We start from the raw sequence: 14,242 nt of genomic DNA, 5'->3' as shown, positions 1-14,242 counted from the left end.
TATGGACCCCCAGCTTCTCCTCCGCTTTGAGCATTAATGCGAGAAGTCCGGGTGACGTCATTAAGACTCATGAAATCACAAGATAAAGTGAAACGATAAAAACTTCGCATCAAAATGTTAACTCACTCTACACAACACAGGAACTCCCATTCATTTCAGATTATAATTTAGTTTATAAACTTTATACATTTCTCTCTAAATATATATATCTATGTATATATACTTTATATATCATAACATTTTCCTTCTCTTTCTTCCTTTCTTTTGAGTGTACTGAAACATGTTTATGTTATATGTCAGTAAGATCGAGAATGTTCAGTATTAAATAAATACATTTTTAATCATCTCAATGTCATGAAATATGAATTCTTCTGATTACTTTTCAACAATGACAGTTCGTTTTTAACTTGATTATAACAGGTTTTATTTAAAATATCCTTTTCTTCACTGACTTTTTTTATTTCACATCGCCATTTTTGCCAATGAGACTTTTTTTCATAATGCCACTTTACATATGAAAGTCTTTGTTTGTTAATCAAGACAATCAACCGATCAGAAACAGTTATGTGATTGACTGTCATTCTAACAAGCAACAGCCAAAAAAATAAATGTATAAATGAGCTGCAATATTTTTTGTTATGGTGAAACAAAGCGAGATGAAATAATGTTTCATTATAGTGAGCTGTGTTTTAAATTAATTCAGCTCTGATTATATATTTCATAATGTCTTCATCATGTCTTATTTATTTCATATTGAACACTCTGAGTCTCAATAAGTATAAACCAATAGGAAAAAAGGGTATTGGGAATAATAATAATAATAAATAACACAAATGCACTGACTGAAACAAATACTGCCAATCTACTTATTAGAGCTATAGTGGGTTTGAAAATGTAATTTTCCTGAAGATCTCCAACAAGTTTGTGCTACAGAAAAAGTCATGGGAATTTTGACATTTTTTGTGTACAAGTGGAAGGATTCAGGACAGAAGCCGTCAAAATGTTTAGACACATTAAAATCCAGCCATTCATTTCTGATGACTTGTGTTCACAGAGGAAAGCTTGTAAAGTATGTGAAATGGAAAGTGTTCATCCTCTGGCAGCAAGAATGTGTTCAGTGAGCTTTATGTCTATTTGCTCAATAGATTTTGAGATTTTTTTTCCCCTGATGATAGCTGGAAAGGAAAGGTCAGGGGTCAACAAAAGCATCAGATTTGTCCTCTGGAGACCATATATATTCACATCACATTTCATGGCAAACATATGGAGACTTGGGGATTTTCTTTTCTTCTCTCTTTTTTTTTTCCTTTTCTGTCATTTTGAGTGACACCTCTGCCTAGCATTGATAATGTTTGACTAGTGGTGCAATGTAACTAAGTACATTTACTCAAGTACTGTTCTTCAGTACAGTTTTATGGTACTTGTACTTCATTTTATGCTATGTGGTGCTTCTACTCCACAGTTATTCAACAACTTTAGTTAGTTACTTTTCAGAAGAAGATTTTACATAAAATAACACAATAATAAGCTTATAAATTAAAGATTAAACCAGTGATTCAGGCTTTTTGGCTTGTGCACCCTTACAAAAAAATCACTCTATAGTTGTGTCTCATTTCAGATGTCTATGAGTTGTTAGCAGCACCATCAGAGAGACATCTCCCCACATGGGTTCAAATAAATAACTGTTAGAACTCTACCTGAGTAGAATATTTTACAAAAACACAAAGAGGTTCTGAAAAATTAATCCAAATTCATGTAGTGGTTTTTCTTCTTTCCTACCCAATCTATCATCTCAAAACCCCTCAAATTTATCTTGTGACCCTCACAAAGCAGTTCAAACTAGCTCCACCAAGCAGCTACAACAATAAGATACTGCTTATACATTGACTGTTTTTAATATATCACAACCCGATTCTCTCAAAAACTATTTACGTTAGCACTTTAAGTATATTTAGCTGGTAAAACCTCTACTTAATTAGGATTTTAAATGCAGGATTTTTACTTGTAATGAGGTATTTTTACATCTTAGTATTGACACTTTTGCTTAAGTAAAGGACCTGAGTACTTCTTCCACCACTGTTAATGACTTTTCTTACAAATTAAGATGTATGCCTGACACACAGCCAGCCTGGGACACATTGTTATTGTTGGTGTCCTCGTCATGACAGCCATTCCTCAAAGAGGTAGAGCTCATTATCATAGCTTCCAGATTTCTTCTTGTTGTGTGTTGTGTTCACTGCCTCACATACATGCCAGCTGCTGATGAGTCACTATATGAAAACGTGACATTTCCCAATTTTCAAAGTAGCCTACTGTTTTAAAAGCCTTTAAGCCTTTTTTTTTTTTTTTGGATGAAGTAGATCTTTATCTCTCAGAAAAATGTGCCTTGTTATCTCAGGCTATCTTTTTTCCCCCACATATAATCAACATGCCTATGTGTGTTTCATCAACCTTGTTACTGACATATCAGCTTCTATTTGAAAAGGTTTTAAATCCATATTTAGAACAAAATTGATAGATAAAAACCCACTTTGTGTTTGTAAAGTAAGAATATTGAGTTTACTTTCTTCCATGGATGAATATGCTCATTTACAACTGACACTTTTAAAATCTTCTGTTTCAAGAAAAAGTTAAGGAAACAAAATAATAAAAGGCCTACCCCAATTTCTTTGAGTGGATTACTGGTCTCTTTTATTTCACATTTAAAATGAGCTAATTTTCATATGGTTCTCCTGGAATCTTAATCATAGTGGTATTATTATATTCAACCTGTGAAAAGTAGTTGGTGTACAACATCATCAGCTGACTCTGATACAAGTTCATAAGCGGCAGTAAGCTGCTGCCAACATCAACACTCACACTGCCGCTGGTTGAGTAGGAGAGAAGTTTGCCGCCGGTCAGGGCGGGCATACATCGTGCTCATTGGGAAAGAATATCAGCACAGCAGTAGTGGATGAGACGCAGCGAAGAGCGAGGAGCAGTGTGAGCGACCTCAGCAGCCAGCAGGGCTGTGCATGCTGGACAGAGCAGGAAAACAGCCACCAGCCTCTTTGTGTGTGTGCAAGTTGATAAGTGCAAACAACGGAACACACCCCCTGGAGAATATTTTTTGCACATGTGGAATTAACCTCAATTTCGTTCTAGCATCTTATCATTCCTGCTCTGCTTCCACCTGGTTCCTCTCTGTTGGATATAAATTGCAGCTTTTGAAAATACGGTCCTTATTTTTCTCGCATCGATTGTGCTGCGGCAGACATGGAGGATCAGAGCCGGATGATACAGACTTTGAGCGGCGTGACTCTGTCCGGACACTCGGTGCAGGGAGCCGTCGGATTGCAGCTGCCCCACATCCACGACTGTACCGACGGGGACGGAAGGAACCAAGACATCGGGAGTATTCTGCATCAGATCATGACCATCACTGACCAGAGTCTGGATGAAGCGCAGGCAAAGTTCGTCCTGGTTTATTAAATGAATGCAAATATAGTTCCATTAAACGCAGCTACACCCTTACTCAGGTTTTGCAATGTTTAACTAAGGCAACTTTTGAAACGTTAGGCTATGTTTTCTGATCAGACAATACTGCTATATTATTATACATTAATGTGAAATATTAATTTAACCAAAGACGGCATCACTCATAATGTAGGCTAGTTAGAAGTGGACAAAACCTGCTGGTGAGTGCACGTTCTGACCTTTCACATTATGTAAGTCTCTACCAAAGACGTGATATGTTTGTGCATAAATCTCACAGATTTTTTTTTTTTAGTATTTTTGTTAGTTTCTCAAGAAAAGAAAGGAAATGTTCAGAGTTCAAACTTTTCAACATATTTAGCAGGCATGCTCAGCATCAGCACTGAGTGATGATGAGGTACAGCTGAATTTATGCAGTAGGCTATTAATGATTCCATGCATTGATAAAACCGTTTGATTGGAATATTTGTCTCCAAATACCAGGGGACAAACCTATAAGCCTTAAGTCCCACTCACCACTTCAAGCCTGAATTTCTACCACTCATAACTTTTTTTTCACTGTTTGTCTAATTGCTCTCCCATGTAGAAATGAGGATAAATCAAAATATTTTTTTTATGTAAACTCATGTCATTATTTATTAATATCAACAACATGAATGGTCAACTCAGTGCCAAATGTCTCCTGATGACATTGATGATCCTGGACTCTCTTGTTCTGGTTGTTTTAACCAACCTCATTCTGATATCATTCAGTAGTTTTCCTGTAATTGCATTTCATTGGACAACTGTTTTAAAGCCAGTTAGAGTTCTGATACCTCAGAGCTCACAGAGCAGATATGTTGGCCATGTCCGCCATCAGCTAAAACATCTCAGTACGCATAACATAACACTCATATGTTTCATAGGTTGAGTGACCTCGTTTGAAGGCATCTCAAATGTACATGGTGTAAATATATATGGAAGTAACTTGGTGTCAGTTAAAATGGCTCTTATTTGTAAAACAAAAAAAAGTTGCAAAACAAAACATAAATGCTTACATCATAAACCATCAGATTAATGTCCACTGGGTTGGACATTTCATTGTTAAAAATCTTGTGCTCCCCACAGTGAAATCAAGTCTTTAATATGATGATTTTATAAGGAAAATGTGTCTTGTTCCTCTTCCTGTTTAGCCTTTCTGCCATGCTGGTCTTGTGTCATGCATTACTCTCTCATATGGCAACTTAAAACTTGGCATCTATTCGTTAGTTAAAGTCTAGTAAAAGTATAGTAGTCTAGTTAAAGTCTTAGTTACCAGGCAGAAGTCAGATATTAAAACAATGCATTGCCGTTGGTTGAGACCAATAAAAAGTTGGTGTCCATGGTAATGGGTGCTGAGTGTGATGGTGTAAAATAGATTGAGGAATATAAGTAACATTTAGGACTTCACTTGATTGAATATAGCTGTTTTACCCATTAAATATTGACTTATTATGTATAAATTCAATCTCAATGTAACATGAACAGTTTAGGGACTTTAAAGGTATACGATGAAGAAGTTCTCCATCCTAGTCAATGTAAAGCTGAAGTATGGAAATGACTCAGACCATACTGTAGGTACTTGTTCCACCAATGAGCCTGACATTACAATTGATATTGTATGATATGTATTTGCATGTGAATCAGTCCAGTATGTCTTGTTAAAATGTTGTGTTATTGCTCTTCAGTCTACATTGTCTTTGTGGTTTGGTAGGAAACATGGATTGAACTGCCACCGGATGAAGCCTGCACTCTTCAGCGTCCTCTGTGAAATCAAAGAGAAAACAGGTGAGTGATTTATTGTGGCGCTGATACTATGTCTTTCCTCCCATCTCTCCATTTATCACAACCTCAGGCTGTTGAGGTACACAGCAAAACACAGCCTGCTGGGGTCTGAAAGTCAGTACCCACAAAAAAGAATTAAGAAGAAAGAAAAAGAAATGCAAAAAAGAATTTAGTACCAATGCCTCATCAGGTTCTTAAACGTTCAGGCTATAGGAAGCTCCAGGTTAAGTTTCTGCAGTCGATAATACTGTGACATCAGAAAGCAGTAAAAATATGCATGCAAACTCAGAGCGGTGCAGTTTGTTTACTGTGTAGACAGTGAAGCTTTAAGACAGGAGAGGTTCACTCATCATGTCTTCGTCTGATGCAGGACTCAGTGTAAGCAGCAGGAATTGGTTGTGAAGTGTTTGCCTGGTAACCATGTAAACAAATGTGAAAAAGTGTTAAGGGAGTGCTGCAAACACACACAGCTTGCATTGTGTGTGTGTGTTACTGAGAGCTGGCATGAGCTAGAGAGAAGCCATAATGCAGCAGAGTGTTTGTGTATTCACAGCATTTACACAGTCTGAAGTAAAACAACCTGCCTCCTCTGCACTGAATACAAAGCTCTCATCATGGAGTTCATTCACTGTCTTTTTTCTTCATATCGTGTCCTCTTGCTCTGATGGAAGCCTGCTTCTGTAAAGGACTTCAGAACACTGTGTTAATGAACTATGACACTTCTTCACTCATCTGTTCATTAATGGAATCATACATTATTTACAGCAGAGGCTGCTCATGGAAGCTCCCTCCATTCAATGTCAAAACCAAATTGAGTGTAAGCATTTGTGTTTGTGTCTTGAATTAGCAACTGCTACATATCTGAATAAATACATCAGGGAGGGGTGCAGATTTTTTTCTTCTTGTCATTTGTCTATTTTTTCCTTTTATTCTGACTCTATAATGCTCAGAGGCTTTAATGATGGAGGCCAGAACATAGAGCTGCCTAGAGTTATGAGTTGTCTGGTGGCGATATAATATGCTGTCAATTACTTCTATAGTATTATTATTATTGTTTCTCTGTTGTGGAGATTGTGCTTATTCCTGGACCTATTGTTGCTGATTGGTGGATTTCTTTTACTTGTTTACTTTATATGGGCTTCTGAAGTCTCTGTAGACTATGTTAAGTTAAAATAAATAAAAAGTTGGTCACAAAAAAAAAACTTTATTTTGAAATGATTAAAGTGGGTATGTGTTATCAATTAAATGTACAGTAAGTGCATGCTGGTAATTAGAAACCAGCGGTTTGATCAAAATGCTATTAACTACATTTTTTGTTGGGTATTTTTTCAGCGAAAAAAGAGAAATACAAAATAGTCAGATTTTCCAGTTGCAAGCAGAAACACAAGTCAAAACTGCTGAGCTTCTTATTGCAGAGCTGAATGGGAATCAGTGACAGTTGACCCTTCGACTTATGCTATGCATTGTACTTCCACTGCAAACATGCTATATGATGACATCAAGAGACTTACCAGTAACCACTAGATCAAATGGAATGGTGAATGGACTGTACTTATATAGCACCTTTCTAGTCTTCCAACTACTCAAAGTGCTTTACAATACATGTCAACATGCACCCATTCACACACACAGTCATACACTGATGGCAGAGGCTGCCATGCAAGGTGCCAACCTGCTTATCAGGATCTAATCTAACGCACATTCACAGACACACTCACACACCACTGGCACAGCCATCGGGAGCAATTTGGGGTTCAGTATCTTGCCCAAGGACACTTTGTCATGTGGACAGTTGACTACTGATCTTCTGATTAGTGGACGACCCGCTCTACCTCCTGAGCCACAGATCAGCAGATCACCCTGCAACTCTTTCTGGGGTTTAGTTCACAAATTGAAATGGTGTCAGTCTTCTGGTTGAACGTTCTGTGTGTTGTCAGACTTCTACCTGGGCACAGTAGCTGTTGGAAATGTTCACATCAGTGTACTACTACAGTGGTGCTACTGTAGGAACAACAACTCTGTGAGTTTCAGATTCTTCCTTACTAATTGAAGAGCTACAATTTGCACAGAATGTGTTATGTGCATTCAACTGAGACTAATGCTTACTTTTATTATGTTGTAGCCCTGTATAAGTTTTCTTCAGCTTTACACCATGTCTATGCTGAAAGCTTCTCAGCTGTGTTTTTCAGTCGTCTGTGTCACATGTTTCTGACGGAACAGTACATTGTCCTAGAGAGCTCAAAGCTCAAAACAGAGTGTTCATCCTCTGGGGAGCATCAATAAAATTCATGCCAATTTGCTTATTAGATTTTGTTATTTCTTATGTGTTATTAGAAGTTTTGCTTCAGTCAGTGGTCAGTAGAACCATTAGGAATCTTCCACTGGGGAAGATGAATGTTCATGTCAAATGTCAGGACAGTCATGTTGGTAGTATTGCTTGTAATGCTCTGGAGCAAAGTATGAGTAAAGCTAACCCACATCTTTAAATCCACCGCTGGCAGGGCTAAAATTTGCATTTTGCCAAACACATAGAATCATAACTGCATTTATCTGCACTTGCATTTGACTAAATCAATTGTGAGTCTAGATTGTAATAAAAGGAAGTGAAGGCAATTGAAATCATTAAGTTGATTTACCATCTGACTCAAGACTGAGGAGGTAAGCAGTTCTGAAGTCTGTGGGGACGTTCAGTCTCAGGGCAATCAAACAGAGAGCTAATGAGACGAATAAATCTGTCCATATGTTCATTATAGAAAGTGTATGCAAACAAACGCTAAAAAAATAGATTGGATATGTTGTTTTCATCATGTTGCTGATCTGTCAATCCTCAACAACAAGCATCCTGTTAGAGCCACCGGCTGCTTCTTTGACACGTTACAATCGACATTAGGAGTCAGCGGTTTGGAAAATAGAGCAGAGTGTGAACACTAGTGGTAAAATCCCTGATGTGATTTCTGTAGCTCCTTGATATTTTGGATGAACTGCTTCTCCTTTTTTTGTTATGGTTGGGATTCAGCTGAGTAGACATGAGCAGTGCGAAGGATCCATACCGTAAATGTATGTGCACCAAAAAACAATCAGATTTATGAGAGCACACGTTTCCCTTTATGAATCACAATCAACCTGAAAATGTACTCATGTGGACGAACCTCATATCCTACCCCCTACAGTCCCACAATTAAGCCCTAAATGGTTAATGCAAAACCCCTCATGAATATTAATGTACGTACATATTGTTCCTGTGGAGAATGGCAACAGGATTAAACCCAGAAGAGTGTGCGAGGCAGAGAGCTGTTAATGCAGTCAGTTCAACAAGTAAAACAATTCCCGAAATTTAACAAAGTGATCAGACATCGTAGTGGATGCACATCGTCACACACCGTCAGATAATGGACCAGTGGAGAAACGGGGACATATACACATACAAGCAATATTTAAAAAACAACATTGTCTATGACTCCAAAATCCAGCATACAAGTGTTTCTCTAATTTACACAGTCAATATGAATGCAGTTGGTGAGATGTCAGATGAGGTGACTGGAGAGGACAGAATGAGTGTTGCAGCCTCAACAGCATCTCCACCTCTGTGCACCTGCAGCATGTCATGTGTTCATGGAAGAGATTTTAAAAACAAAAAATATTAAACGAATTTAAATCTTACTCAGTGAAATATATACAGTATTAGAAGATTTTATTTTAAAATCTACCAGTACTCAGTTCTCCGATTCTATAAAGACATTTGATGTATAACTGATGATGAGTATTTCATTTATATTTCAGATCACATGTTACACCACTAGGATGAATGTTGAGGATAAAGTGGACATATAATCAATGTTTTATATGAGGTGAAATGAAATGTATGTGAGAAAGACCATTATAAAATCGGGCTTCAGTTCACTACCTCTCTGTATGGGTGGCCAAAATACTGTATTTGTATTCGCCTGGATCAGAGTTACCGTACAGGTGTGCACATTCTCCCATCAAGTTTGTTTTTATAAAACACAACTTTTTCATGGAAAGTGGCATAAATATCTTACAAGCCATGTTTTGAGCGTACATGACGGTTATAAATGAGTTCCCAGGTCCTGTTACCTTCTCATTTCTCCATTCTACTAAGGTTTATGGGATGGCTTAGACATGGCATGTGAATGTGAGTTGTGTTCATCTGCAACAACTCTCCCCATGCTTAAACTACACTGTTGAGCCTAATGCTATGCTTCATATTTTGCAATATACCATACACTCTCAAATAGTGACTTTATTTATCTCAGCTGCACTTACTGTCTGAAGCTACAAGCCAACCTAGCATTAGCCACTTTGTTACAGACTGAGCCATATATATGAGCCATCATGATATATACTCTAACCAGCAGCCTCTGAGTATGGTGGCTTAGTGCAGTGTTACATGACAGCATGTTATTTACTCCTCTAGCTTTTATTCTTTTATACCAAAAACATTTGGCCTGAACACATACTCAGGTCTGCAGATGTGAAGGGCGGTGCTGACATCTGTCGACATTCCTACAGACTGTTCTCCAAGAGGAGTAAAGCCAAGTCAATTTTGATTATATAGAGATCACAACAGAAGTTATCTCAGGGCACTTTGTTATTAAAGAGCACAGGTCTAGACTGTGCTCTTTAATTTACAGAGACCCAACATTCCCCAATGAGCAAACACTTGGCGACAGTGGTAAGGAAAAACTCCCCTTTAACGGGAAGAAATCTCAAGCAGAACCAGGCTCTGCCTGTGCAGCCATCTGCCTTGACCAGTTGGGTTGAAAGAGAAAGAGGGAGGAGAGGGGAGAGAGGGGAGGGGGGCATAGAGATGCACAGCAACAACAATAATAACAATAACAACAATAGTGATAATAAAAATATGACTAATAACAGTCATTCAAGTAATCAAGGAGTTACTTCAGCTGAACCACCTGACGCATGTCAAGTTTTAGTTGGAGAACATGTCTTGGTGCTAAACAAGAATAGTCCACTAGCCACTTTTAAAGAGTAAAGAGTTTTAAGGAGGAATATTTCCTCTGGTTGTCCACCAGGCATGGCCTATTTTCAAGGATCTCCTCAGCCCCATTAAGGGTGATTGCTAATGCTTCTAAATCAGCACCTTAAACCTTACTGCCAATATCTGCACTGTTAGTCTCAACTGAAGTCTTATCTACAGGAGGATCAGCAAATTGTGAGTTAGGTTCTTGGGTTAATGTTAGCCTATACTGGTCTGTGCGGGTTAAATGATTTGTTGTTAGGTTTAGGGGATTTGACTTCCACAAAGCCTTTCAGCTGTACCAGCAACTGTCAGGGCACAACATATACTGAGTGTCTTGGTTGCAGAAAACTAAAAAAGGATGCAGGCTTCACCTGAACCCCAAGGAGCTCAGTCGCTCTGCTCTTCACCTGCAGCGTCTCTTGCACTCGCCGCATAGTCTAGTGTGCTCTGGTCCTCTTCTCATGTCACCAGCTGTGCCCTCTGCTCAGTGTTAGTGTCAGTTCATGTAGCTTAACAAGTAAGTTCTATGCTTCCTGGCTTCCTTCAGATAGTGAAGAGATCTTTTGAATCTGAAGCCTGACAACTTTCTTGCATTCATATCTCTTCTCTTCTTTTCCTCTCTGGTGTCTGCTCACTGACAAACTCATATCAGATAAGACTGTCTTGTTGATGCTTGGCAACCAGTCCATAGGACAAATGACCAGGACTTGTGACCATGACACTTACAAATCAAAGAGCAAGTCTTTCTGTCCTTTCATAACTTATACTAATAACTGTACTAATTACAATAGCACAATGAGAACACTGAAATTTAAAGTTTAAATGTGTTAAAGGATAGGTTCACAATTTTTAAAGCATGTCTCAGAACAACTGTCAGGTTCCTATTCTTGCTATAATAATTTCTCCTATTCATACTTGGACAAAATCCATAGTCCTGTGCAAGGCTTCACTCAGACACTGGGAAGGGGACCAAGTGATTTGGGTCTCTGTAAAATAAAACAATAATGTTGTTAATCTCATCTCAGCTGCTAGCAGCCGGACTCCTGAAATGATCAGTCGGTCAATGTCCATTGTCATCCTGGAGAGAAAATGATCTGATGAACTGATCTGTGCAGTTCTTTGGTAATTTACTACTGGCTCTAAAGTCTCCATAGCATTTTGATATATGATATAATTTCTTTTGGAAGATAAATGTTGGTCACAAAGATGAAATTTAACAATTGTAGCTGCCACATTAGTTTGTCTGAATGTAAAGTGAAGCTTCATGTTTCTACTGGACCAAACAACAGTGCTGCCTCTGGGGCTCTATATGTACAGATATCACCACATTTACATAAATATAAATGTATTAAAATGAACACATCAGTCTCTATTAAATTTCATTTTGTTTTTATTAAGCTACATAACAGTCTGAACAGCTACATTACAGACTAAATAACATAATTCACTGCATCTCTCTGTTAACGAGGTTAATTTTTGTGAGAAAAGTGTTAGTGGAGCTTTGAGTTGAGTTTATTTTGTCACAGTACAGTCAGGTAGTTTTGTTGAAGCTGAGCTGCTGCTGTCAGCAAGTATGCTGCTGTTCTAATTGCAGAATGATCGCACTGCATCCTCCCATCCTCAGAGGTTTCTATTCCCGAGTCCAACTTGCCAAGTCTGAGCTAGCAAATACACAAGTCCAACCTTGGCGTACTTAGTATTGAGAAAGGCCCAATAATTGGCTTCAGTCAAAGCCCGGCGCGCTTCCTGGGGGCTTGGTCACCGCTTCCTGTATCTGTAGTTTCAAATTAAAAGCCCTGAAGTGTTCCATACACAGTCCAGCCATATATTAGGTTTTGACCTAGTCTTGTTAGTATTAACTCTTTAGCCAGTAGCTACGTGTGGGATGTACATTAAAACAACAAGTCCTCCAAATAAAATGACCAAATATGCGGTGTGACCATGTGACTCTAGAACGACACACAGGAGTGTTTTTTAATATGGAGTCCCTATTGACAGGCAGGACAACATCATTTGTCTGTGCTTTTCAAAATGTTACACATCACTGTTAAATAATAATGATGTTTATGATGTGACAATGCTGTTGTTAAGGTCTGGTTGGGTTTAGGCACAAAAACCACTTGGTTAGATTTAGGGAATGATCATGGTTTGGATTAAAATGATCACTTTGGTAAGGTAAGAGAAACATGTGGGGTGGGTTAAAGTTACTACTTCCTTAAAATTAGGTGACCTTCGTCATCATGGCTTCAATAATAATCCCAGGGTTAAGGTTAGTGGATTATGACCTGTTGTGTGTTTTTCTTGGGAGTGAATGATAAGGAGCATGTGCCAGAGACAACACAGGTTTCAGAATTTCCACTCATAATTCAACTCAATTCAAAGAACTTAATTCATTTCCAGTGAGGCTATTTAAAAGTACACACAACCAGTGGCTAACAGGTTATTATGGATCCGGCTGCTTTTCTTGGTAAGACCTGCCCTACTCTGCCTCTGATTGGCTAGTACTTATTGCCTTCATTGTTTAGGTTGGTTAAGTTTAGGCATGGGGACTGAGATTGGTTAGGGTTAGGGTGGGTAAGCCAATGAGAGGCAGAGTAGGGCATTGAGAGGCAGAGTAGGGCGGGTCTTGCCAAGAAAAGCAGTGGGATCCATAATAACACGTGGCTTATACATTGTCCCCTGCAGTGATTATGTGTCTGTGTAAGAATATATTCTGTTAGTTAATGTGAGGCTTCAGCCGTTAGATAGGCATAACCATCTTAAGGTTAGCCTGACTGAAGTCTCCAGCAACAATGAGGATTACCGGTCTGTGAGCAGTTCAAGTTCAGTTCAAGATCCCACAGGTCAGCCTTTGTACTTGCCTGTAGTGGGATGTAGACCACTGTGATAATGACCAATGTAAATTACCTTGGTAGAAAGTGTGGCCTACATTTGATTGACAATAACTCCAGATCAGGTGAGGAGGAACAGCATAGTAATTTAATATTCCCACTGTCACACCAATCCTTATTCACCATAAAATACATGCCTCATCCTTTTTTCTTGCCAGAGTCCTCTGTTCTGGCAGATCGCTATACAGAAAAAGAGTTACTTGGTTGAATGGCGCTGTCCAGTATTCCAGGATTTCGCCAAGTTTTGGTGAAACAAAGGACATTACATTTCCTGATATCCTGCTGGAAACTGATACAGGCACAGAGGTCATCCGGTTTGTTATCCAGTGCTTATACATTAGCTAGCAGGATGCTTGGCAGAGAAGATCTATGTGGCTGTGATCACAGCCAGTGTTTAATCCCTCCACGTTTACCTTGGTGTTTCCTCTGAAGTTGAGATGGATGCAGAGATTGACGCAGAGATTTTCTTTTCTTATCGTGATGAGTGACTTGTTGTCATGTTATCATTGTCCAATATTATTCACAAAAAGTCCAACTAATTTTGTAAAAATAAAGGTAAAGAGCACAAAATTTGCATATATTTAGCGGAATTCACAGAGAGGCGACTGGATAGTTCCAGGCCTTCCTCAAAATACTTTTTCAAAATACTTCAAGGGTGAGGGTTTTCATTCACTGTCCATCACTGCTTCAACACAAAGAGTCACACTCCCAGCAGCTCTCTACTCTTCTTCCTCTACTCTCTTGTTTTCTGACATATGCCCTCTGACCAACTCATATGAGTTGAGACACACTTTCTTGACAACCGGCAACCAGTCAACATGACAAATAACCTGTGACCATGACAGTGTCACTAGTTAGGCAAATACCCATGTCAGCATCAGCTGTTATGTGAAACATAACAAAATCTAAAGATCAAAAATGTGCAGCAGCCCCTCATAGCTTTTAAGTGAATTCATGAATTAATGCCAGAAAAAATCCTGCTGCTGGGACACTTTGGATACTTGTTGGATATTGGAACTGTCATACTTCTAATTATACCTAATACACATTTTCTAGCACTTTTGGGAAGGTACAA

The 14,242-nt window shown here is 38.6% G+C and overlaps 1 protein-coding gene across 2 annotated transcripts; it reads left to right on the top strand.

Annotated features, from left to right (window-relative positions):
* The first annotated feature begins 2,845 nt into the window (after positions 1-2,845).
* LOC122969029 (pre-B-cell leukemia transcription factor 3-like) lies at positions 2,846-6,463 on the top strand. 2 transcript variants are annotated; one of them, XM_044334601.1, is made up of 3 exons: positions 2,846-3,452; positions 5,207-5,280; positions 5,949-6,463. In XM_044334601.1, the coding sequence occupies exons 1-3, from the start codon at positions 3,256-3,258 to the stop codon at positions 6,122-6,124; spliced, it is 447 nt and encodes a 148-aa protein (XP_044190536.1). In that variant the 5' UTR covers positions 2,846-3,255; the 3' UTR covers positions 6,125-6,463. The 2 variants fall into 2 exon arrangements, with proteins under 2 accessions (XP_044190536.1, XP_044190537.1); XM_044334602.1 differs by having other exon boundaries at positions 5,831-6,057.
* The last annotated feature ends 7,779 nt before the right edge of the window (positions 6,464-14,242 follow it).

The sequence above is a fragment of the Thunnus albacares genome, chromosome 18, assembly GCF_914725855.1.
Source record: "Thunnus albacares chromosome 18, fThuAlb1.1, whole genome shotgun sequence".
In the NCBI taxonomy this organism is placed as follows: Eukaryota; Metazoa; Chordata; class Actinopteri; order Scombriformes; family Scombridae; genus Thunnus; species Thunnus albacares.
Note: the sequence above shows the minus strand (reverse complement) of the source record. Positions and strands in the feature narration are given on the sequence as shown.

What these genes read in the sequence shown, in the direction of transcription:
- LOC122969029 (XM_044334601.1), top strand. Translation starts at nt 3,256, where the DNA reads ATGGAGGATCAGAGCCGGATGATACAGACTTTGAGCGGCGTGACTCTG. An exon ending in CTGGATGAAGCGCAGGCAAA is followed by an intron (nt 3,453 to 5,206) that starts GTTCGTCCTGGT and finishes GTGGTTTGGTAG; the next exon opens with GAAACATGGATTGAACTGCC. An exon ending in TGAAATCAAAGAGAAAACAG is followed by an intron (nt 5,281 to 5,948) that starts GTGAGTGATTTA and finishes CTCTGATGGAAG; the next exon opens with CCTGCTTCTGTAAAGGACTT.